We start from the raw sequence: 25,969 nt of genomic DNA, 5'->3' as shown, positions 1-25,969 counted from the left end.
ACTCGTAACCCATTAAAGAAGTCCTGTCTGGTTTTTATTTAAAGGATAATCCGACTGTTCAAGAATTCCTAAATAATGAATGAATTTTTAATAACTTGCAATTATTAACTATCAAATTTAAATTCGTCCAATAATCAAAAATATACTGGGATTTAGTAATCAAGGCCTTGATTTACCCATAGCAATACGAAAAATAAAAGTCAGTTCTGCCAAACCATTGATGCCTTAATAGAAAACTTAAGTTTCGATTTAATTAAAATTTTCCGACTAGTTAGTTTGATTTTTTTCATTTAGTAAGATAGGCTGTGGTGGTGGTTCTCTTTTATATTCTATTTTCATATACTTTGTAATATTTAAAGGTCTCTCAAAGGCTAGATCCGATCATATTCAAAGTGATAGTTTTTTCATATAATCATCTGTTCTCTATCATCAACAAAGATGTCTATACCAAGAAAATAGCTTTTATGTTTGAGAAACATTAGAGCTTAACGGTTGTAGCGATGTTCAATTTTTCCAACTTGATTTTTCCATTGTTTAATAACATTCAAACACCCTATATACTTATTACACTTTTCGTCTTTAAGTTCTTTAAAAATTTTGTTAATAGCTATTGACACTTGAAAAGTGATATTTTGGTCGATTTTGAACAATTTGAACTCTTATAAAATAACAAGCGATTCAACTTAGAACCAAATGACTATCGCATTCCAATATCTTGGATTTTGACAAGGAATCGTGTATTGCACGCACCCAGTTTGCAAGAAAATATAACAAAACTAAAATGAGGATAGTAAAGTTATATTATGCAAATATGGCCATCAACAAAACTTCTAAAATCTTCAAGAGTTTCCATGAATGTAATATTTAAGGTGTTCCATTAAAAACAAATATTTTCCATAAACGAACCCAACAACTGATGTTCTTAGAAAAGATATAGTATGCAACACAATGATAAATTTCTTCAGTCACTCGTTTATTAAACTATTATTAATTGCTGCCATAAGAATACCATGCCAACCATAAGTGAATTAAAAAAAAAGAGAGAAGGAGCCAGATTACAGAAGAAAACCGCCAACCAATTATAACTTTATCCTCAATAGCTCCTCTCCGCTAAAATCGCAATTCGAAACAGCAAGTTCCCTCGTTTAATTTCGGGGTATCTATTTATACACCCTCTATGCTGATAGGCGGTAAAATATTCATCGGGATTGTGACCTTAACAGATTGGAAATAATGAGTGCAATCGATATACGCCATACACTATTTAAAATAATAAAGAGCAGGTGCATTATAAAGCTAAATTAGACCTACTAGAGCGTTTTGTTCCTGTAAACAATGCAGATTTGAACGGGTAGTATTTATTATTTTGGTTAAAAGATAGGTCAGAGCAAATTTACAGAATATGTCCAAATAGTTCGTAATTAAATATTATTATTAATGAAATTATCAAAACCGCTCCAATCCGGGGAGTGGCAACACAGTACTGTTAATCACTATCACTATTTAAATAACTGATGTCAACCCCAAAAGCGGAAAGATGTGAAACTCATTTTTTTACTGATAAGTCAAGCTTTCGCCTAAGTGGATGGGCTTCATTAGGACCCTAAAATTGCAAAGATAAAAAGCTATCAAGGGGTGTAAAATTTATACAACTACAAATATAGTATTGTTTAAGCCTCTACGGGAAATTGTATTAACATAATAACTAGGTCCATTATTACATGAAAAATATTGTTTAAAACACATTAAAAGGGAGACTAAACTGAGCAGAATTTATACCCTGTTGATAGAGTTCTTAATAATATATGCAAATGTGTCCATCAATTGTGTTGTTATAAAAAAACTAACCAAAACTATGTGTCGGAAATATATAGGAGAAAGCGGAAATGTACAATACCGAAAGAATATGGAAGAGTTCAAAAAATAAAAATATGTTCTTCTATTACGAATGTAGTTAACTTTCTTCCGAATAATTGTATCGCCTACACCATGGTTTATTTTATTATGAACATAATGATCCTATTGATTGGCTTTTTCACATTTTCACACTACCGAGTACGCACAGCGTAATAGATTTGTAGAATAATAATTAATTTTTCAAAACTACAACATCAACGGTTCAGCATGTGTGTTCGTAGGCCAGCCATTTTTTTCGCCTGACATACTATCAGGCAAACTAAATCTTATTTGACAATCGACAAACCAAACCTATAAGCACTATGGCCAGAAAATTTTCAACCTCCCCTTCTACTCTTTTTAATGACCTGAAACTAAATAAAAAAACGCCATTTTAATAAGATTAATTAATAGAGTTTAAAAAAAAATGTTAATACGCATTACTAAAAATTAAAAAATATTTCCGACCATGGCTGCCACCACTATTGAATCACCCTGTACAATACAGACTGCACTTGTTTTCTCCGATTGAATAATAATAAAGATAATAAATATAATTAACTTTATTGGTCCAGCAAAAAATTACAATTTCATAAATAACAAAGTAACAAAAAGGAGCCCATCTCAATTATAGCAACCGTTACAAGCATTCTCTAAAAGAAAAGTGTTTTCGAAAAGACCCTATATAGAAAGCCTAGAAGCACACAATTTTATTGCAAGACTAATAGTTGAGAAAAAGTATATGCCAAAATAAAAATAAATTAAATTAAGGGACAAATCGTATATAAGAAATTACTGTTCCTCCTTTCCTCTGTTACTGTTGCAACTGTCCGAAAGCAATTTTATGAATGACAGTGCTCTCAGCAGCCTTTAACCACCAGATGGACAGAATAAGTGAACCTTAGAACCATTCATAAATAATACACGCAGTGCGGATGCGCGGACACGTCAAAGGATTATAAAAGTACGTGCTCATAAAAATTTCAAGATACATTTTCAGAAGAATATACCAGTTTGTGCCTTCGGGCTAGTCGACCTCTGTCGAACCCGTTTTTTGACGGAAATGTCCCGAAAATAAAATAGGAAATTTATATTTCTCACAGCTTAGCGAGCGTCGCCTGGCAAAAAAGAAGAATTACCGAGATATATGGAGCAATATTACTTTATTTTGGCTGTTTTGGGTTTGCGAATTTATTCTGCAATGATTCGTAAAGTCCGCTGTTTTTCAGTGTCTAAAGCCAGCTTGATATTTTCGTCTATTTTGATGACTACAACAAGTATTTTGAAATTTTGACTATCAATGTTGCGTCTTATATCGTCATTCGTTAATCCCTTCTTTAAAGCATGAATTCAACTTAAAATTTGAAAAATGAAATTTCTTTGTCTCTTCTGAATGGTAAAATTATTATTGTTTGAATTGACTGAAACTATATTAATAAGTACCTGTATTTGATTCGATATTGTTTATTTATATATATTTTGTTTGTTTAAGCCTCTACTGTAATTTGTAATGCACCAAAGTAATCGTAGTAACGAGGAAAATAAAAAAACCCAATTAAATCTAAGTTGTTCCAACCAAACAAGAGAAAGTAAAGAAATTCTACATGACAGCATATCAGATCTCAAGATCCCAATCAAGATAGCCATTATCAACTCGTCTAACATCAGCCCCGTCACTACCAATTGGAATTTAGTCAATCGTTCCAAAACTCCTTCCTTTCATGGATTTCTCGAGTTTTGAGAACAGGAAAAAGTCGCATGGGGGGGCATATCTGATGAATATGGTACCCGAGATATGATTGTGATTTTGTTTGTGGCCAAAAAGTTAGACACAAGAAAAGATGAGTAGATGCATTATCGTCGTGCAAAATCCATTAATTATTTTCCCACAATTCCAGGCGTTTTCTTCGTATTGCTTCTCTCAAACGACGCATAACTTCAAGGCTTATTGACCGTGCGACCCTGTGGTAAGAACTCTTGATGTACTACGTTACGATAATCAAAGAAAACAGTAAGCAAAACCTTAACATTTGATCGAACCTGACGTGCTCGGTCTTGGAAATTCTGGGTTCTTCCATTGGGACGACCGGGCTTTGGTTTCGACGTCATAACCATATAACCATGCGATGCTCATTCGACTATCCTTTTGTTCAAAATTAAGCAGTTTCGGAACCAATTTTGCTGCAACAAGTTTCATTTTATGAAAATTCTTTGTTTTATTTTTTTTGACAGCAGAAAATCGTCGAGGACACAAAACACGTCTAACGGCAACCATATTTTTGCGAATTAAATTCAATGGCCCCAATTGAAAAGATTTTTCGCTTAAAACACAACATTTTAAACGAAAGAAAGTTGCTGTTCGACCAAGCCATTATGGTAATCACCCCAGAGAACTAGCTAAAATCTGTCCATCATTTTATCAAAGATAAAAACAATTTTGGATCTTGACAATATGATTAATGGAACTGTAAGCCCTTTGATAATAATATCAAAAGGGTAAAGAAATTACAGAGAATATCAAAAAGTGCAAAAGTTGTGGTGTTTATTCTGTTATTTTTTCATTCAATTTTCTATTTAGCATAAACCCTAAAACTTTGGTGTTTACCATTTCTCGATATAATCCATAAAAAAGCATGTATGGGTGTGTCAAAATATCAAAATATGACCGAACACCCTGTAACTTTATGTTTCTATAATTTTTGTTATTCAAAAATATTAAACTTCATGTAACCAACCTATTGAATTCGCATATATTGTTGGTGGTTCGCCATGTTTTGCTTCTGCATTTATAAATATATGCATGTGTACATAAGAGCCAGTGTATAAATTGATTTAGAACCCGTTCTCTATACATTGACAGAGTTTATCGGAACTGAGCCAGTCGATGGTTTTAATTGAGGGACCTTCTACGTCTCAATACTCGACTGTCAGTCGCCGATGGAATTCTAACATATCATGAAAGTAACCGACGACAGCCATGAAGGCTATGTTTAGAGGAAATGGATTAAGAGTACCAGAAGTTCGACGATCGAACATCCAAAGGGGTGATATACTTCTTCAAGAACAAAGTGCCCTTCAGTGCCATCGAGCACAGGGACACGTAATAAATAGAAATTGAAGTAGATGTTAAAGAGAAAGCCAACATTAACCACCATAATCAACTTAGAAGTCACACACCCAGAGTCCCGACACTAACACTATTTTACTAATAGAATTCTTCCGCGAAGAACGGGGAACTGATAAAAGCAACCGAACTTATCGAAACGTATACAAATTATCTCACGGATCAAGGAGCAAATTTCCCGAAACAGCCCCTCCATTCGTCTGCATCTAGCGGGACATTACGTATATAGAAAAACACATTGTGCGAGAATGTTCTGCCCACGTTTCGGCCGTTTCGTCCGAAATAAGCTGCACCTGGGAACCCGTCACGAGACGTTTATTATTCTTCTATGGAATCCGCGCGCTATTTTTCTTTATGTTATATAGATTTAGTTTATGGCCGATGGCGGCGTGTCGACACTAAATCTAACGCCGTCAACAACGCGATGCTCCCTTTATCGATAAACTTTTACAACTGAGTTGTAGTCGCATATCCACCTGCGACAGCAGGAAACTTTTATTCGCCTTTCAATCTGTGTGCGCGTCCCGGCTTCGACATAATATATACGTTGCGGACCATGTGGTGCCGGTAGAAATTACCAGGCCTCAAAATAAGGTCTTTTGGGCGGTATAAACAGGCAGAACCAAATGAAAATTTCAGAATTAGAATAAACGGTGACCTAAATAATAGAATAGAAATAGAAGCTTGTCTTAAAACATAATTTTTGCGATCCAGTAGGCTCAATGTGTGGCAATTGCAATCCGGCAACACCCCTGGTTGTGCTTCATGAATGTTGCTAAAAATAAGGTCACTGATATTGGTTACTCCAACAAACATACATCTTGTGGGTTTATCATAATGGCTTAGTTTAAATCGGTAAGTCATCTCAAATACCACATAGTTAAATTCAATTTTTTGATAAAGGCACGGTGTGGACGAAACAGCTGTCATTTAAATATATTTATGTGAAAATCTGAACAACGTTTGTTCTTATTTAACTATTTTTAATGGATTTTCATCGAGTAAAAGCCACTTCAGTACAATCAAATACCACATCTTATCGATGCTCTTGCACAAAGATTTCTTATTGGAAAAACAAATAAAAAGCTTTTGATAATTAGTAGAGAGCAGTATAGTATAAATACTTTCACCATTGTATATGGTAAATAGGATATTACCAATTAAACATCAAATACATTATCTATTTTGTGTCTGGACCACTGACCCTAAAGTAAGAATAACAATTTGTTGGTAGTTTTTTGATAAAAAATGCTGTATTACATTATCTGGATCCAGTATTACTAAATATTTTAAAACGGGAAATAATATGAGAATGACAGGAATACTGTAATAACGGATAATTTGGTGCACTTCGGAGGTATTAATAAAATAATAAAAAGATGAATAATGAAATTTTATTATTTGGTAAATTAGGCATAAATGACATTAATAAGGCTTAAGCTAGAAATGATGTCCCAAAGTCAACTGGTTTTTGAATTTGAAGCTCTTTTGGTTAGATTTAACTATCCTTCGACGCAACAAAAGTCTTGCCTTTGCAACAAAGAGATTTGAATGCGAATTTAGATTTATCTCAATTCCAAAATAAAATTCATTATGAAAAAAACGGCTTTTAAGAACCAAGATAGAAATTACCCCTGGTTTCATTTCAGCAACTTGAAAACAGTTTTCTCATGGGCGATTTACTTTATGTTCTTTTGAAATTTCTATGATACCCTTCGCTAATACTCTGTTACTCTTACTGGGAAACTCGGTGCATTGTTCGTGTTAGACAATCGAGCATACATCTGATGGCAGTATTTTGACGGAGAACTAACAAATCTTCCTATTCAAGTTTAGTACTTCCCCATGCATTTCTTTGAACTTTCCACCAAGCTCCACTCATTTCTTAATGTTGAAAGAGAAGCACTTTGAGGAGGTATTTAAAGATGTCACAGCCTACTGACCATGACTAGTTTGCGGTCGCAGAGCTCTCAATTAAAACAATCACTGGTATTTTAGTAACTTTATTGGTTACTCGATTTCACAAGGGAGTGCGGATAGATGAGCACGAAGAGAGATGCGACCAGTGGCTGCTGGTCCGTTGGATGCGACGTCTTTAAAAAGTGGGATCCGCTCGTTTATATTATAATACAATTATTATATGTGTAATTATTCTTATAATATACCGAATATAATTACAGACCCTGTTTGAATATATGTGGCAAACGGAGTTGGCAGTAATAATATCTATTTTGCAATTAAATGCCCTAAATCTTAAACCTAAAGTTATATGTTTTTAATCCCAAATTTAGTGTCAAGTTGAAGACCCGAAGTTTTAGTACACTGAGAGCATTCTAGTTTCATGTCATTCAAATTTATATTCATACCATAACCACGTACGGCTACATTACGTCGTCCTCCAATATTTCCCAATAAAAATATCAATTTCGGTAATGACCGTGTTGAAAAGTCGGAGTCTGGCCCATACATCACTAGTTTATCGCCCAGTGAACACTTTATTAAACATAAATAAAGGAGAGCTCAATGCCGTCATCTGCTTAAAGTTCTCCATTAACCAATAAATTTCGACGGCCTCGCCCGAAGCGATTCCGCCATGTCGCCGTTTTATTATTCATTTAGTTTGAGGATGTATACCGGACAATGGCTTCCCTTAAAGCGCAACGGAATAATTTATTTAGAAAACTTCGAAAGGGAACCACGCCGCTTGGAGATAGATATACTGTTATGGCCTCTTGAAATTTTGGTACCACTTCAGAATGTTCTAGAAAGTCAGAAAGTTTTAGTTTCCCACGCAAACGTGATATTTTTCACAATTTTATTATTTCTAATTTTCATTCCTTTAATTGATAATATAATATTATATATTTAATTTTGCAGTGAACTTTCAATGTTTAAGATTTTCCGTTTTCACACATAATTTACCACGCAGTTCCTTCGGAAAGGAACATCTTAAAAAATATAGGAGCAAAGCGTGCCTGGAATTTAGAAAGTCATGCCCACGTGACTGGGACCAGACGGAGTTGTGTCGCCTCAAATTGTTTTTCGCTTCAAATATGGCGTGGAACTAGCGAAATTTCCATTTTACTACACCATATTTGAGTAAAATATGAATGGTACGGAAATTAGCACCGAGCGAACGAAATATTTCCGTTTCAAACACTTAAATTGGTTTTTAATGGGCTATGAAGTATCCTAGGTATTGTACAGTCATGGTTCTTTAGTTTTATTTTAAGTAGTTAACAAAAGAAAAACGAAGTGTTTTGTAAGAGTTTGTTCTCATAAGGAAAATAATGCTTTTGTGAATCAGACGCAAAAAAGGAACAAAATTCAACAAACGCGAAAGTTAAATTATAGTGGAGCGAAAATAAAACTGTCAGACAAATACACACTCAGTTTCATGGCATTTTAGTAGAAGTGACCACGTACGTTTATTGTACATTTATTAGTCTTGGTTTTTTCTTTTATAAATTTCATTTTCAATATTGCCCCAGGAAACGTTTAATTATTGTCTTTGGAAATAAATTGTGTTTTGGATGGATCTCATAAAGTGGTAATAGATGCCTCGTGCAAAAGTACACAACTACAGAGTAATTCTATCTTTTAACATACCATGTTCGTTCACAATGCATAATTAAAATTAAGAATATAACTTGTATAATGTTTATACTTATTGTTTTTTTCCGACTATGTAAGGTCTGCTGTTTCCATGTATGGTCTATAAGCTCCCATTTTTAAGTTGTTAATTTTACAATAGGAACATTTAAATAAATCATTTTTCCACGTTACATAATGCAAACATAGTAGTGGAATAGACGATATTCCAACCAGTATAATAAAATTTTTGCGTTTTCCCAGACCAACTTAAGACAGTTTTAATAAAGCCGCTCTATAAAAAGAGAGATCCAGAAAGAAATACCAATTACAGACCAATTAGCCTTTTGCCCGGGTTTTCTAAAATATTTGAGATGGCTATTTGCAAAAGACTCTTAGGATATTTTAATAAACATAAAATGTTTAACAATCATCAGCATGGTTAAGTAGCTAATAAATCAACAGAAACCGCTATATTTCAATTTATAAAAACAATTTTAAAACACTTGGAGGGCGAAAGAATAGCTTTAGGTACGTGCTTACATCTTTCTAGAGTATACTACTGTATACACAGGGAGTTATTGTTCAAAAATTGAATCTATACGGTGTAAGAAGCAATGTTCTAAAATTGTTTGAATCATACTTAATAGAAAGGAAACAACAAGTAAGAATAACCCAAAATGGCAGTAGTTATTTTTCGGATATTAAGGAAAATAGTCTGGGCATAGAAGTAGTCAGAAGAAGAGAGCATAATATGCTATACGGATGATACCAATCTGCTTGTAGGTGGAAATAATCTCACTGAGGTTAGTGATAAAGGCAACGATATTTTTATAATGGCTTATGACTGGTTCTAGGAAATAAATTGATATTAAACAAAGAGAAAACGGATTTACTTATGTTTAGAACTAAATTATGTAGAGTTGAAATAATATTACGAATAGGGATTGGTAAAGAAAATATTAGTATTGCAAATAGCACTAAATTCTTAGGTTTACAAATTGACGAATTTCTTTATTGGTCTGAACATATTGATTATCTGCTAAATAAATTAAATTTAATGGAATTAGAGTCGTTGCAAATTATATGAATAAGGAAACTTTAAAACTTATGTACTTTGCAAACTTTCAGTCGCGCAGGAGGTATGGAATTATCTTTTGGGGGGTAGTGGTCAACTACAGAAAATTTTCGTGGTTCAAAAGAGGACTCTTCGCACTCTCAAAAAAATGCAATTTAGAGAGAGCTATAGAGGGGTGTTCAAGGCTGAAGGTATTTTTACTGTATATGCTTGATATATTTATGAAGCATTGATATTCTTTTTTAAAAATCGAAAGGACTTCGAACTACAGATATTTCATAAGATATAATACCAGAAACCTAAATGTAAATTACCCTATTCACCGTTTAACCTTAACAGAAAAGATTGTATAATAAATTACCAAATGAGGTAAAAACAATTGCAAATCTAAAAATATTTAAATACACAATAAAAAAGTTATTGATAGAGTTAGAACCTTACTCCATAGAAGATTTTTTCTGTAATATTTAAATAATTAGTAAAAATTTTAAATAAATTTGTAAAAATATCTAATGCTTTTTCCTTTTTTGACGCCGATTTCCTTTGTGTTTGGTATGTTATTTTTAGGCAATGTATTTATGACACAATGTGAAATAAAGTTGATTATCATTATTATTATTATTATTATTATTATTATTACAAAGCTACGACTTAGAATTCTTAAAATATCTTTAGCGAATATTAAAACTTTTACTACTTTCTCGTCCTATGTTACTAAATATGGATATTATATGGAGGTTCCATTAATTTCACGTAGTATATTCCCATAAGCTCCACATTTGTTGATCACCCATTCAAAGTATGAAAAAAAGTTCATGTGTTTTGAAAAATGCCTACTAAAGGGGCTGGAGCCGATTAAAGATAGGAGCTTGAAGATGGTTGACAATGATAATGTCTAATTCATTTTTTTTTTCGGTCCATTTAATAGTAAGAAATTTCAATAGTCCGTCTATAATACATTTAAAACTAACCGGTTGAATACCGATCTTTGCGTCGTCCAATGAAATTAAGTAGACGCTTTATAATAAATTATTTGATACAAGCCGTACAAACGTCTGAATATTTCTCAAATATTTACCATAAAGTTAAAGTAAATTGCGCCGATATTAAAGAATTAAATTTGGCAAGGTTGGTCAATACAGAAACAATGGCGCAAAGATACCGTGAGATTCTAAAACGCACGAAAGAAAAAATCACTCTTTCTGTTCCTGCGACGCAACCGACAATAAGCCAAACATTTTTTTCAAAATCGTAAAGATTTTATATCCGCTAAGCAAATAACGTCGGTGCTAAAATTTTATCAAACGGCGGCTTAATTGCGTTGTACAGATTTCGTCCTCTTGACCAATATTGCACAATTTACTTCTAAAGGCCGTTGACAGGGCACAATAAAGCTTGCAAGTTATTGCCAAAAGAATTTGCAAGGTGAACAACATTCTATTGACATGATGGCAGTATTGTTAACTTTAAACGTAGAATCAAATATACCCGCTACGCTGCTGGTCAAATAATTTTTCAACTTGTATACTTACTTACAACTATATAGTATATACTATACTTGTCAACATAAAAAAGTTGCATTTAATAGGTTGGCGACACAAAAGTCACTAGAGTTGTCCCCAGAATTGCAATCTGCGAGCAAGAAAAAAAGCACCGACCAGAACAAATTACATGCAAACCTCTTACAAGTATCACCTGTCTGCTAACTTCGCATGCCCTCGAACAATATTTCTTGTTCCTTGCATTGCATTTCCATGTCGAACGACCTTTAGCATGATTTAGTACAGTTAGAAATTTTAGAAGCCAATACAATACGTACTTCGTTCAAATTTATGAGTTGAGGCTTTGCTAAAACATTTCAGAACCTCACGGTGCCTAGTTTCTCATACACTGCAATGCTGCAATGCAATAATCACGTCCACGACTCACGTACGATATTTCTATCCTATAAACTCCTCTAATTGAATACCTTCAACAAAATCAAAATTTTTGTGGGTATACCAAGACATGTTTACAGATATACTTACGAATGATTCAAAATAACTGAACCAGCGATAATCATGTATGTATGTTTGCACAAATTTACCGACAATCAGAGGGACCTTGCCAACTACACAGCACAGCACAGCGCCATAACAAACCACCCATTTTAGACAGTGTGCGGTTCAAGCTTGTTCTAGACAAGACATCTAGACCAAACATCAAATGACTCTTTGATGACGTAACACCCGGAAAAGCCCAAATTGACTTGCCACAGTGTTTAAGCAAGTCGGAGTTGCATGTAAAAGCAAAATATTTCTGCAGCTGTAGAAGATACCTAATACTGAACAGTTTCTATACAACTTATACGGCATTTTGCGATACTATGTACCAATCAAAAACAGTTTGAAAATATTGAGGCGCAAAATTAAATGCGCATTCTAGATTTTAGTATTTAGTATCCTTTAAGTAACAGCTATGCAGTGATTTTAGATCAGCTTTAATTATTTCAAAATAACTTGTGTGACAAACGGTACACAAATTTTAATGCTAAATTAATAAAATCAAGTATCAGTTAGCAAATTATATGTTGAAAATGTTAAGTTCTCAAAAGAGTATGATGATTCTTCTTCTTCTTAGTTCTAGTTCAATTAAAATCAAATTTTCTTGATTAATAAGTGCATAATTTATGTCTAATCCGTTGTTGTCAATTTTAATAGAGCCACAATATATGATTATAAAGTATATATTTTCATTAAATATTAATTTTGTCCAAAATTTCGATTAAATTAAGGATAATTTTTTTGTAATTTCTCATTCTTAATACGAAATTGTAGCTTTTAACAGATTTTTATATTTAAGTGCCAATTAAATCCATGCTTCACCCTCTGAACATTTCAAGTTGTTGTTTCAAAAACTGAGGGGAGTGGAGGGTGTTAATGCTATTCCATTCTAATTCGTCAATATTATGCAGCGAGTGTAGAAAACGGCACTTGCACGTGCTTAATAAACTGAGTGACATAAAAAAATTACCAAATGTGTTGCATACCAAACTTTTTCTACGACCATTAGTATCTGGGTAATTTTTTACAAAACAACACCAAAAACATCCGATTGCTCCTAAACTCGTGCGGTAAAATACCGGAAAGGGCCGAAGTGACTCGGATATGTGTGAAACGAAACTGACATGGAAAAATGACACGTTGCGCACTCTAGATTCGTCCATAATTGGGAAAGGGAGTAGAAAAAATTATGTAATAATAATTCAACAAACATTAAAAATAATAAAATATTGTTTTATTTTAACTGTTGTACATTATTTATATTAAATGTTTAAAGCGTTTAAAAATGGATGGAATAAAGAGACATTTAAAATATTTTTCTACGACCGTTAGTTTTTGGGTACATTTTCGCAAAACAACACAAATACATTCACTGACATGACCGTCAAACGTCAAAATTCAAAGCGTGGGAAATATCTCCGAAAACGTCCGATTGCTCCCAAACCAGTGCGGTAAAATCCCGGAAATGTCCGAAGTGGCTCGGATTCGTGGGAAACGAAACTGTCGTGGTAAAGTGACGCTTACCGCAGGCTAGATCGGTGTGTAATTAGGTATTTTACAGACGGGAGTAGAAAAAAGTATAGTATGCAACACGTTCGGTAAACTTTTTAACTCACTCGTTTATTAAAAACTCGCTCCGCTCGCGTGAAATAAACTCGTGAGTCAAATGTCGTTTACCGCACTTGTTGCATAATACACTATAACATGTTTACTATTTACAAATCTTCTGGATTTCTCCTACATCAAACTTGCGCATGTTTCGTCAATCATCCTGTTGGCTGAGTTAACTAAGTTTCAGTTAATCTCTGAAGAAGCCAACATGATGATTGATTTATAAACAAATAATGCAGGAGAAATCGAGATTTGTAAATATTGTATAGTATCCTGCGGAAGTTCATTTGGAAAATGTAAAATGTTTGTTTATATATCAACAGCATTCTGCATTCATTTTCTTCGAATCTGCCTGGAAGTTTAAAAAACATGCAAATATTTGTATAATAAACATCAACATTTGTATAATAAACATCAACATTGTCTAACAGATTTCAATAAATACAATAAAAACGCTATTTAAGATAACACACATTAAAATGATTCAATTATTATTTTGTTGAATTTTTTGTGGTCAGGACACATTTAAAAAAATGTCTCCCCTTTTACCAATTATAAATATTGAGCAACTAAAGAACTGCAATAATTTTCCCAGGAATTGAAAGTATTTAGTCGGATAGTCGAAATTTTCAAATTTTTGCTTATTTAAAAAAACACACAATATTTCCGGTGTATATCTGACAGACTCTTGATGAAATTTGCTGTGTTCCCACAGTGTAAAGTTGCAACAAAGCAGCTGCAACACATTCGTATTTAATATCAATTAACGCTACCATATTCATTAATTAATTCTAACCAAAACAAATTTTAAATTAATATTTCATAAATCGGTATCTAGTCCCATCCCATATTAAATGAAGTCACGTACATGAAATCCGTTCGGAACATTGTTATTGTTAAGACACGATAGTTTAAAATTTAAATAAGCAGAGTGATAGCGCTGGCAGTGCCAAAATATGAATCCAAGTGTAAACAAGCGTAGCGATTATCTTTCGCTCTTCATATTTAAAGCGAATGTTTTGCGCTCACGAGTCAAATTTTTTCAAACGTTTTGGTTGCGTCGCCGCTCCTCCGACCCACATAGATGGGCACCAACTTTATCTGAAAAACGCCCGCTAAATTACAACAATGAAGTGGGTTTTAGGGGGAAGGATGCAAGAAAAAGATGACGGGGGCAAATTAACGCAATATCTTGCTGTGTTAAGTGGTAAGTTTTAGATTGATAGATTCATTTAAAAACATTTCTGTTAATTAAAAGGTACTTTCCCTTTGCCGTTTTACTCTTTAATGGAACAATTTTAATCAAATAGGGCCTATATTTCAATTCCAAGGAAAAGGAAAGTTACATTTAAATGTTCGAAGAAAATGAATAACGAGCCTTAATTTGTAAAGAAACCTTTTAAATCCAACAAATAATATGTTTCTTTATTCTATATGTATTTTTTAAAACAAATTTTATGAATTTGGAACAATTATAATAAAACAATCTTTCATTAAGATTAATTTCATTGTTTTTTAAATAATTATTAATATAAAATCAAACATTATATCAAAAGTTCTGCAACGTACATTTTCAACAAACAATCACATTCATGCAACATAAAACAAAGAGAATTTATATATTTGATGAATTGAAATGTTTGACGAATTAAAATTGTTGGAATTAAAATTATCAACAAATAATTTAATTGGACGCTGCCGATCGCGGTGGTTTATGAAAGTTTAATATTAAGTTTTATTACTTATTTTTAAATGCTAAAAATTAATACGGACATTTCTCAAACTGTGTGGTGATAACATGAAATACAGCTAATTAAAAATTGGAGACTTCGATTCCATAAATAACAGATAAATTATTATCATAATTAAAATATAAAGATTACTCTTTATGGCTGCAATTCGTTACTATATTGTGCAATAAACTGTGGTGTGCTAAAAAGGTGCAAAAAATGAAAAAAGTATAGACAGTTGCCTGAATTTTTCTGATTTTATATGAAACATGATCAGGTTAATTTTGAACAATTCAATTAAAAACTAAGACCCTGTTTAAGACACAAGAGTCAGAGACGGGAAAAAAATCCAGGCTTGTTTCTTGTGACTAAATTTTCATTTTTTAAATTGTTTTGATCTAGTATTACTTATTATTCATCATCTGCGTTCATTTATTTCTTAATTTGGTAAATTTCAATGGACGTAGTTTCAAAACTTAATAATAACTAATAATAATTTACATATTTACATTACGAATACATATTTTCACTCGACAACTCTTCTAAAAAATATATTTTTATCTCCAGTTTAAATAATAATGAGCTAATACGTAATGCAAATATTTAACACCAGTTTCAGGACAGCCAGTATTTGCAGAATTCAAACACATGAATGATCATTAGCAACACTAAGTATAATCTACAATTATTATTATGCGTAGTCACGTAATAATTTAGATAAGAGCGTTAACTCCTAATCGTCGATTGTAAATGCAAAATATAAATTATTATTTCCATATCCTATTCTCCGAAAATAAATCTCCAATTTCTTTCCAGTGGTACTGCAGTTGGTCTAATACTCTATTTCATTACAGCCACTGTCGTTCTCTTCACGTCCGGTCTGTACCAGGGATGGCCTGCTCCATCGTTAACCAAAATATTTTCTGACGAGTACCCATTCGAAGTTAATGAAGAGGAAGGCTCGTACATTACCATAATTGGACCGATGGGACACGTAATTGGTGGTTTCATATGGTCTTATCTTTTAGACAAGATTGGAAGAAAGAAGGCTTTGTTGACTATCTCGATACCACAGGTAAATGGAGCTAGGAGTGTCTCCTATCTAGAATCCTAAAGTAATGTTCAATTCCAGATTCTGTCCTTTGGTCTTATATTCTTCTCGTCTTACGGAAAGTACCTCCTCTACATCGCAAGAGTGTTGGGTGGTATGGGCGAAGGTGCTTCATTTACGGTGGTGCCTGGCTATATAGCGGAAGTCGCCGAACCAGAAGTACGAGGAATTTTAGGTTCTTTCATATGTTCATCAATTAGTATCGGTCTCTTGGTCATCAATTTGGTGGGATCTTTCATGGATATCCATGCCACCGCTCTGGTTTGCCTCGCGTTCCCCATATTCTTCCTATTGATATTCAGTATCATGCCAGAGACACCATATTTTCACTTAATGAACAAAGACGTCGAAAAAGCAAGAGAATCTTTGCAGATTTTGCGACGACAACACAATGTGGAGAAAGAGTTGAAGCAGCTAACGGCCGATGTAGAACGGCAGATGTCGGAAAGAGGAACATTCAAAGACTTATTCTTTATAGATTCCAACAGAAGGGCTTTAATAATGGTGGTATGCATGAGGTTTTTCGGTTTATTCAGCGGAGCTGTAGCGTTTGCGTCTTACAACCAAATCCTAATCGCCCAGTCGACGAATATAGACCCAACCCTGGGTTCCACGATTATCTTAATAATTTTAATAGCCACCGTTTTCTTGTCTTGCTTTTACATTGACCGTATTCGCAGGAAAACGTTGTTCACAGTTTCTTCCGCGTTTGTTTCTCTATCCCTATTTAGCCAAGCAATTTTCTTGACCATCAGAGACTATACGTCAGTTGATGTATCGTCCTGTTCATGGCTTCCCCTGCTTATAATGATCATTTTCAATTTCGCCTTCATGGCTGGAATCGGAGTGGGTGCCAACATTTTCATAGGAGAAATCTACTCCACTAGCATAAAATCCAAAGCTATGTTCATAGGGTCGGTGGTGTTCAGCACATGCGTGATCTCCACGACCAAGTTTTACCAATATACCGCGGATAACCTGGGACTGGCTGTTCCGTTCTATTGTTTCGGGATAATTACCTTTTTCGGGACGCTGTTTTACCACTTCGTTATGGTGGAAACGCAGGGAAAATCTCTGGAAACCATACAGCGGGAGCTCAAGGGGATGAAGGATACGCCTAAATCGACTGCTTGACACCGTGAAAAGGAATCGTTTATATGACTGTGATATTTTTCATCTTGCTTTCTAAATACATGCTCCTATTTATCTTTTCTTGATTTTTTTATTTTTTGGGTCAGATTCGGTAGAGATACCCGTAAGATCTTTGTCTGACTAAGATATTTTACAATATCCATTCCTCATCATTTATATTTGTGGTAATAAATATACTTGTATATGTATATGAGAATCTTGGCGGGCTGTGATCCTTTGGGATTCCACCACTGCAGCAACATTCGCTTGATAAATATCCTTGCAATCTCTACGAAAACTCTAAAGTCTCGAGGAGTTACTTAATGTATATATATATATATATATATATATATATATATATATATATATATATATATATATATATATATATATATATATATATATATATATATATAATAAAACCTTTAAGACATTTTTAGTAGGTAACGTTCTTATCAACAAAACAGGCTACTCGTAAAGAGTAAAACAAGTTGCAGTATATTATAGTCACGATATTCCGAAGTTACGAAATTAATTTTCGCTAATATGAACTTGAATAAGGTAAAACATCCAAAAAACAGTTTTACGTTAAACTGTTTAACTACTTACTCAAATGTTTAACTTGTGAAATGTGGATGGGACTTGTCATAATACCTAGGAGTTTAAAACATATTCATTAGCTTTTATGCAATAAAAATCAAGTTTGATGACCACAGTTGCAAATAATAAGAATTGTTATATTGTTATAAAAATAGGATATACTAAATAGATTGGATGATTTTCGAAATACTTAATGCTTAAATTATTTTGCTCTTTTAGTCTTAGTCTTTAGCCTTTTAGTCCCAAAGAAAAAAGGATATAGCGTGTTAAAGTGAAAAATTAAAATGATATATTGGTCAATATTTTATAGCTGGTAACTTTTAGACAAATATAATAACTACCTACACATTTACATTTTTTAGGGCCGTCATATCATCATTTGTGAATAAACTGCGCCTTGAGAGAATCATATATTGTAATATTTTAAATGTCAGTTCCACAACTTTACAGTATAACTTTATTATTATTATTATTATTATTTATAATTCGCATAATTCACAACCAACTTTCTACTACTACAAACAGAAGGCAGTCACTTAATTTTTTCTTGACCACGGTTTACTAATTTTATAGATATTAAACAGTTTGTAAAATATCCAATTATTCAGATCCATGCTATTATCAGAAACACTAGGTATTCTTATCCTGAGTAAGCGACGGCAAAAGTGATAAATCTGGCATATTAGGTACAAAGCCGTGGACAAAGGGAGGTCTCTAATAATACGTGAACGAAAACGTTTCCATCACAGACAATAATACGTGATATAGGTCACATCGAAGCGCACTTACGTAATACGTATGCATCCAATTCAACATTTATATTTCATATTGATTTTGAGTTTACGTGACTAAGGTATAAATTTCCGAGAGCTGGATGCTGCCGCTAGCTGCAGGTCCCTGTGGAGAAGGGGTCGCCGATTCGAGGCCTGCAAAATTGCGCCGCCCCGCATTTGTTTGTCGCAGTTTCGAACCACACGGATGGATGGGGTTGAAAATGCGCGCTTTTCCACAAGATTGGCAATTTCCATTTTGGCAATGGTGGTCGATTTGATAACTCGCATCGTCGTCGCGATTATTGAGCACGTAGGCACGATAGGATGAATGTTATACATTTTTCCTCTGTACGTCTAGGATAGTTTAAAGAACTCACATTCTCTCGAAGAACTGAGCTAAGAAACGCAGTGTTCGCTGATCGCTGACACCGAATACAGATGGGACGAGAAACGTCAGTTTCATGTCGCTATTTGGTATCTTTCGTATTTGCTCTCCTTTGATACTCTTCTTTAGCACATATAATAAGTGGTAAATGTAAGACGTAGAAGAAGTACCAAGTTTGACAATATTGAATTCAAAACATTTCCGTTATATTACTTTTCGTGTTGGTTACTTCAGGTTTTTAAGATGTCGCAAGCCAAGTAGGATTGGCAAAAAATTAATATATAGTGCCAGTCTTCACAGAAAATGTGTTAAAACCCGAGCTAACAGGTTTGAAAGTGCAACACACGATAAATCATCTAAAGTTTTTTTTAGACTTTCATGCTGCTTTACTAGTTTATTAAAGGATATTTCCGGGACACGACCTTGGATTATTTAAGTCTGAGAAAAGATTCTGGAGCTTATTAATATCCACCGTTCCATCTGCATCCCTTTTTTTTATGCATTTGTTTTGTTTGCAACCAAATTTCTGAAATGCATTTGGGTAAAGGATCAACTTGTTTCCATTCACTTTTCTATACTTTTTATGCAATAAAAATCAATTTTGGAAGTAATTTGATGAAACAGTTGCAAATAATAAGAATTGTTATATTGTTTTAAAAATATGTTATAATAAGTAGTTTGGCGGATTTACGAAATGCTTATATTATTTGGCTCTTTTATTTTCCACCTTGTTCACAGTTATATGTTTACAGTCGGCCAGGCAACTCTTCACCACGTTCTCTTTGGAGAATTTTCGATTGTCCTGGAGTACACAAAAAAAACACACTAAACCATTCGTTTCACGTGCCAGTGTTGAAAAAACTATAAGCTCCCTTTTGTCCCTTGATTGGTACAACTTTTCTAGTTCTGAGGACGTCAATGTTATGCCACATTTTTTGTTACACAACATCCAAACTTCCCTCTAAAAAAATGTCAGTTTAAAAAATCGCCTGTAAACTGGTTTACGCAAGATCTAAAACAACTCATAAGTCGAGTCCAGGCTGCTCAAACTATAAGTTTGGTCTCAAAAACAAACGCAGATATACACAGATATAAAAACATTGAAAAGCATTACAAGAACGAGATAAAAACAACTAAAAAACATATTAAATTCCGATAACAGGCCCAAGGACATATAGAGACTCATTAACTATGAACGTAATTATATAAAAAAATTCAATAACTTAAACGTCACCAGTGACGAGTTTAACAATTCTTTTTCGACCATTGCTGATAATATCTTGCTGCTGCTTGATATTGATACGGATTTTCAAAGTGGTTTAATTAGTCAAATACCTTTTAATGAAAGTTCTTTTGCACTTAATTTTGTTACTGAATTAGAGGTAAAAGCATCTATTCTCAGTCTAAGAAACCCTAGTTGCTCTGACGCTTATGAAATCGATGTCAATTTACTAAAAAAACTTTATTGATGTTCTGGTAATTCCACTTACCTTTTTTTTAAATAAGTGCATTCAATATGGCATTTTTCCATATGCTTTAAAAATTACTAAAGTTATTCCAATCTTTAATTAACAATCCCGGAGACTATCGCCCCATATCCATAGTGCCACATATCGGTAAGATATTTGAAAGGGTTATAAAACCACAAATAGTTAATTTTTTTGAGCAGCAGGATATCTTTGGGAATGAGCAGTTTGGATTTAGGGAGGGGCGCTCTACCATTCAAGCGATAAGTAAGGTTATGGGAGATGTGGTGGTGGGCCTTGAGACTGGAAATCGACTGTATCTCGCACGATCTTCTTAAACAGACGCTGTTTAGGTATGGATTTCGCGGTTAACAGGATCTTATTTATTAGACAGGGAACAGTTTGTGGGCGATGACAGACGTAAATCCTCTTTGGTGAAGGTCTCCAGTCCATACTAGGCCCTGTATTTTTTATAGTGTATGTGGCTGATCTATGCCGTTTTTTGGGATCTGTCAAGTGTGCTTTATTTGCGGACGATGGCAGTTTTACCTTATATGGTCCGAATTGGAATGACCTGCACAACATTATTGGGCAACTGGAGAGTAATGCGAACAATTGATTTAAAAACAATTATTTGTAATTGAATACGAACAAAACACAACAAATATTCTTTTCGCTAGATAAATACAACAACGGCGAACGGCAGTCGGCTAAATTACTTGGCATTACACTTGATAGTAGACTTGACTGGAAAGATCATATTTTATCTCATAAGCGAAAACTAACTTCCAGTTTATTCGTCCTTGTGTCCTAATGACAGTGTATTATGCTTTATTTTATTCCCACATATCATATGACACAAGATTATGGGGAAACTCTGTCAATGCTGTTCAAATATTCAGGATAGAGAAAAGAATTCTTACTGGGGCTAAGTACAATGAACACTGTGCTCCATATTTTAAAAAATATAAGAATGACACTGCCCTGTATCTATATTCTTCACAATGTTTTAGAAATTAAGAAACATACTAATATATTTGAAGGTGTGTCTCATAGTTATTCAACACGTGCAAAAAATCTTATAAGAGTTCCAAAGCACCTACTTGTTACATCAGACAAAAATTCTTTAAACATTAACTTGTACAATATGCTGCCAGATAGATACACACATATGACTTTTGAGGTGTTCAAAACAAATATTAAAGTGTTGCTTATTGAAAATTGTTTCTATAGTGCGGACTAGTACTCCAACAGAATAAAAAAATAAAATTAAAATCCTTGGCTTACTGAAATGTGTGAAGATCTTAGCATACTATCTTGCACTTTCTGTACGATTTTTATACTCCGTGTTAGTGTTGTTGACCTTTACATTTGTTATTGTTCACTATTGTGTTATTTATAAAATACGTTTTTTTTTACACCTTTATATTTTTTACATTTTTGTATTTTACCTTATATTGACATCCTGCAATTGTATTATTATTGTATAATATGTGGTTAATAAAATTCTTCTAGAAAACACACGAATAATTAGTATCCCTATTGTTTTTTAATGCATTACTGTCTTTATACTAGAATAGTACCAGTTAGGACCAACCCCAGTTGGATTTTGGTCTACCCCATTACCTTCAATTTCAAAACATGATGCTTTGTACACCTTCATTTGTGAGAGTGGAAACATATTCAGCATACAGACAATACAATCTGGAGTTTCATACCTTCCAGCCCTCGTTCCAGCCTGTATAGTACGGTCGGGGATAGAATCGATTATACAAGACATTGCTCTTTTGTCTTGTATATCCCAGGCGTTGAGAAGTTCCATTTTCTCAAAGTAAAATTGCTCCCAACTCTCACCAAACCTTTTCGGTCCCTCCGACCAGTTTTCTTAAGAGCAATCCAAAGTCTTCGTGTCCAGGAATAACCCGGATTAATAATTCCTGCCAGATGAACTGATATAAAGGCAAGTTCTCAAACCATTTTTTGGCATGACCCTTCAATCGATTTTTTGTAGATTTTAGATCCTTCGTCCCAATTGATAAGTTCAGCCAGTTGTTCTATTTACCGCACTTGTTGTATAATATACTATTTTATCGATACCTCTGAGATATTTCAATTTGCTTTTGGAAGATCGGTTTTTAATCTTTGGTACATATTTATTTTATTGAAGATATCAGTTATATATTACGAAGATATAACCTCTTTCTTTAAAAATACAGTATCTCTTAACATTGAAGGCAACGCAAACATACGCGTTTATTTATCTGTCGTAGTTATTTAAAAATCAAAAATGTCAAGCGTTGTCTGCCAATTACTCCAAATCTTGAAGATTTTCTCGCTAGTTTTAAAAAGCTATCTCCATTGAAACCGCACCACTATTTATTGCTCGATATTTTGATAGTCCGATATAAAAATATGTCTATTAATAACTTACTACGTGTTTTGTTACTTCTTCGCCGCGCTTCTCCGGAAAACGCTTTTAATAAAAAGGAAATTTTATTTTTAGATTTTCATCCGCTTTACCCATTAAGATCTGAAGTAGGTTCCTCGACGCCTTCTTTCACAAAGATGTTCTAACAAGAAATGAAATCTCATTAAGAAAGCATTTTTGTATGAATTAACTAAAATGAAAACCAGAATTATAAAATAAAAGTCATTTGCTGGACTCATTTTGGGATGACGTACGCGTTTGTATCTAGGTTTGGCATCGCCATTTTCAAGAGGCATCATACTAAGACTATTATTAAAGCATTAGAAGCGTGCTATTTGTAAATTGAAAAACATATATATATATATATATATATATATATATATATATATATATATATATATATATATATATTCTCACGTATTGATTCACGGATGGAAAAATGTGATGACACTATATTCCGGGATATCATCAAGGGGGTTACTGACAAAATCGGCCGAATATTACGGAAACACAACATATCAACGGCATACAAACCTGACCATACCATCGGAGCAATACTAAGAAACCCAAAACAAAAAATTACTCTGGAAAACCAAGGAGTATACAGTGTAGCATGCGGATCGTGCGGCCTGACGTATGTGGGACAGACCAACAGAAGGATTTCAGCCAGGCTCGAGGAACATCGTTTAGCCATAAGAAACAAACAAACAACATCTGCTTTGTTTCAGCACCAACATCAGACAGGCCATAAAATTGATTTCGGCACTTGCAAACAAATAGCTAATATTCCTGATTTTAGGACTAGGATTATACGAGAGGCCATCGAAATAGAAAAGTCCGGACACCTCAATACGAGAGACGACGCTCTGCATTTATCCAACACGTGGAGAACGATAATCAAACAGCAGAGCGATGCGCAGCAGCCAACGGGGACATCGCAACTACGATCGGGCGAAATTAACAACGCGACAATTCAGGGGGCGGAGCCACCTCCCCCCACGCACAAGCAGCACCGTTACCATCTCCGGCGCAGAGTATAAATACCGCACGCACCGCCGATAACCTCCCAGTGTTCGAAGTGTTTTCGGAGCGCGAGCATTGAAGATGCCAAGTGAGATTTTGGCGAAACGTCTGCAGGATTCCAGTCGGATGCAAGATTTGCAGGATTCCAGTCGGATGCAGGATTCCAGTCGGAGTTCAACGAGCGAACGGATGATATCCCGGAATATAGTGTCATCATATATATATATATATATATATATATATATATATATATATATATATATATATATATATATATATATATATATATATATATATATATATATATATATATATATATATATATATATATATATATATATATATATATATATATATATATATATATATATATATATATATATACTACCAAACCAACCTAACTGGAAGATATTATGTGAAAGGGGAAACCAAGTTCTTTAATTAGTTTTTAAAAGAAACTTCCACAGGCTATTGTAATGCTTTTTAGAAAATTTCTGGATTCCTCCTGCGTCGGGTTTTGCTTAGTCGAAATTGCTGACGTTTCGCCAATCATCCTGTGGGCTTCTTCAGAGCTTGACTGAAATAATAGTTTCAGTCTGAAGAAGCCAACAGGATGATTGGAGAAATGTCAGCAATTTCGATTAAGCAAAAACCGACGTAGGAGGAATCCAGAAGTTTTGTAAAAAGCATCCGTTGGTTGGCCCTTTTAGAATTTGGGGCCTATTTTTAAATTCCAGCAAACATATATTCTTTGTATATAATTATATTCTTTAATTATACACATATACACAGCTCTCTCCGGAACTACGCACCAGTCATGGCCAATAGACTGTGACAATATGAAGAATAAATAGTCTGAATATTAGGTTCCCCTTAACTACTTCATTTACCATTTTATGGCTACATGACTTTGTGAAAGCGGCATACTCATGATAAATCAAAACGAGTTTTTACACGGGATCGGTAGAACAATTTAGTAACTGTTTACACAGCGCTATTTTATATCTCAATTAAAATCGCATTTACACAGAAAATAATTGAAATATGATGAGCCGGCGGGTAACATTGCAATAGTTCGGGGCACAATGAAATTTTACATTTTATTATCGGTAGACGGGGTCCCTTTCAAGCTGGTCGTATTAAATTGGACAGCGACGCGACCTGGGGATTACAAATTGCGCGTATTTTGAAAGGCCAGCGCGGTTTTATTTATTAAACAATTCGATTGTAGCGGACGTTGATTTTAAACGGCTTTACGCGCCTCATCAATATTCGAATATTTGAATGGAACTGACACTTTTTTGTCTGTCAGAATTATATCGATAAACTAGCAATCATCGCAAGGCGCAGCACCTCCTAAATTTGGGTGGTAAAATGTACACGACCCTGTAAATCTATTTACAAACTGCCCAGAACTATTTGCGCATTTTAATCATCGTCCAAAAGGCAATGAGGTCGATCTTTTTATATTTTACGTGACGAATTTTTGCATTCCTGGTATCCCATTTATAAAAGAAATTGTTTCTAAAAACTTAAACATCGGTATCTCTAAGTTAGCTGAGAAAACTATTAGTATGTCAGTAGCTGCGAAATGTTGAAAATACGTTTTCTACTCCTTACTCTAAAGTGCCCAAGTATGCACAGATGAAGCGTGCGAAAAATGTCACTTTAAAACATTCTCTACCCATAGTTGCGAGACACTTCCGACGTGTCTGGCTTATAACCACGGGTTTGGGAGCCATCGAAAGTTTTCAATTAATTTTGGAATAGAAGTTTGACATTTGTGACGGTGAATGCCATGCGTTCGGTTTTGTAAGCATATGACGTTAATCAAACTTGCTCCGTAATATCCTATTAACTTACTCTTTACTGATCATAACTACTGACTACTATGATCTATTAGAAATATGATTTTAATTTTAAAAAAGGCAATATTCGAGGGGCACCTTAACTTGAGTTTGGGGAAAAAATAAGTTAAAA

General features: G+C 33.9%; 2 protein-coding genes across 7 annotated transcripts in view; one reads left to right on the top strand and one right to left on the bottom strand.

The window, feature by feature from the left end:
- The window catches only part of LOC132704027 (disintegrin and metalloproteinase domain-containing protein 11), a 627,178-nt gene that overhangs the window by 591,024 nt on the left and 10,185 nt on the right, over window positions 1-25,969 (bottom strand). The window lies entirely within an intron of this gene.
- Window positions 14,337-17,378, top strand: LOC132703488 (facilitated trehalose transporter Tret1-like). The gene is made up of 3 exons (XM_060672784.1): window positions 14,337-14,549; window positions 15,927-16,147; window positions 16,205-17,378. The coding sequence occupies exons 1-3, from the start codon at window positions 14,471-14,473 to the stop codon at window positions 17,315-17,317; spliced, it is 1,413 nt and encodes a 470-aa protein (XP_060528767.1). The 5' UTR covers window positions 14,337-14,470; the 3' UTR covers window positions 17,318-17,378.

Source organism: Cylas formicarius, unplaced genomic scaffold (genome assembly GCF_029955315.1).
Source record: "Cylas formicarius isolate icCylForm1 unplaced genomic scaffold, icCylForm1.1 PGA_scaffold_6__28_contigs__length_40554024, whole genome shotgun sequence".
Lineage (NCBI taxonomy): Eukaryota > Metazoa > Arthropoda > Insecta > Coleoptera > Brentidae > Cylas > Cylas formicarius.
This window is presented reverse-complemented; position numbering and strand designations above follow the sequence as displayed.

Coding starts and splice junctions, on each gene's coding strand:
- LOC132703488 (XM_060672784.1), top strand. CDS start 14,471: ATGAAGTGGGTTTTAGGGGGAAGGATGCAAGAAAAAGATGACGGGGGC. Junction 14,550..15,926: donor ATATCTTGCTGTGTTAAGTG/GTAAGTTTTAGA, acceptor ATTTCATTACAG/CCACTGTCGTTCTCTTCACG. Junction 16,148..16,204: donor TGACTATCTCGATACCACAG/GTAAATGGAGCT, acceptor GTTCAATTCCAG/ATTCTGTCCTTTGGTCTTAT.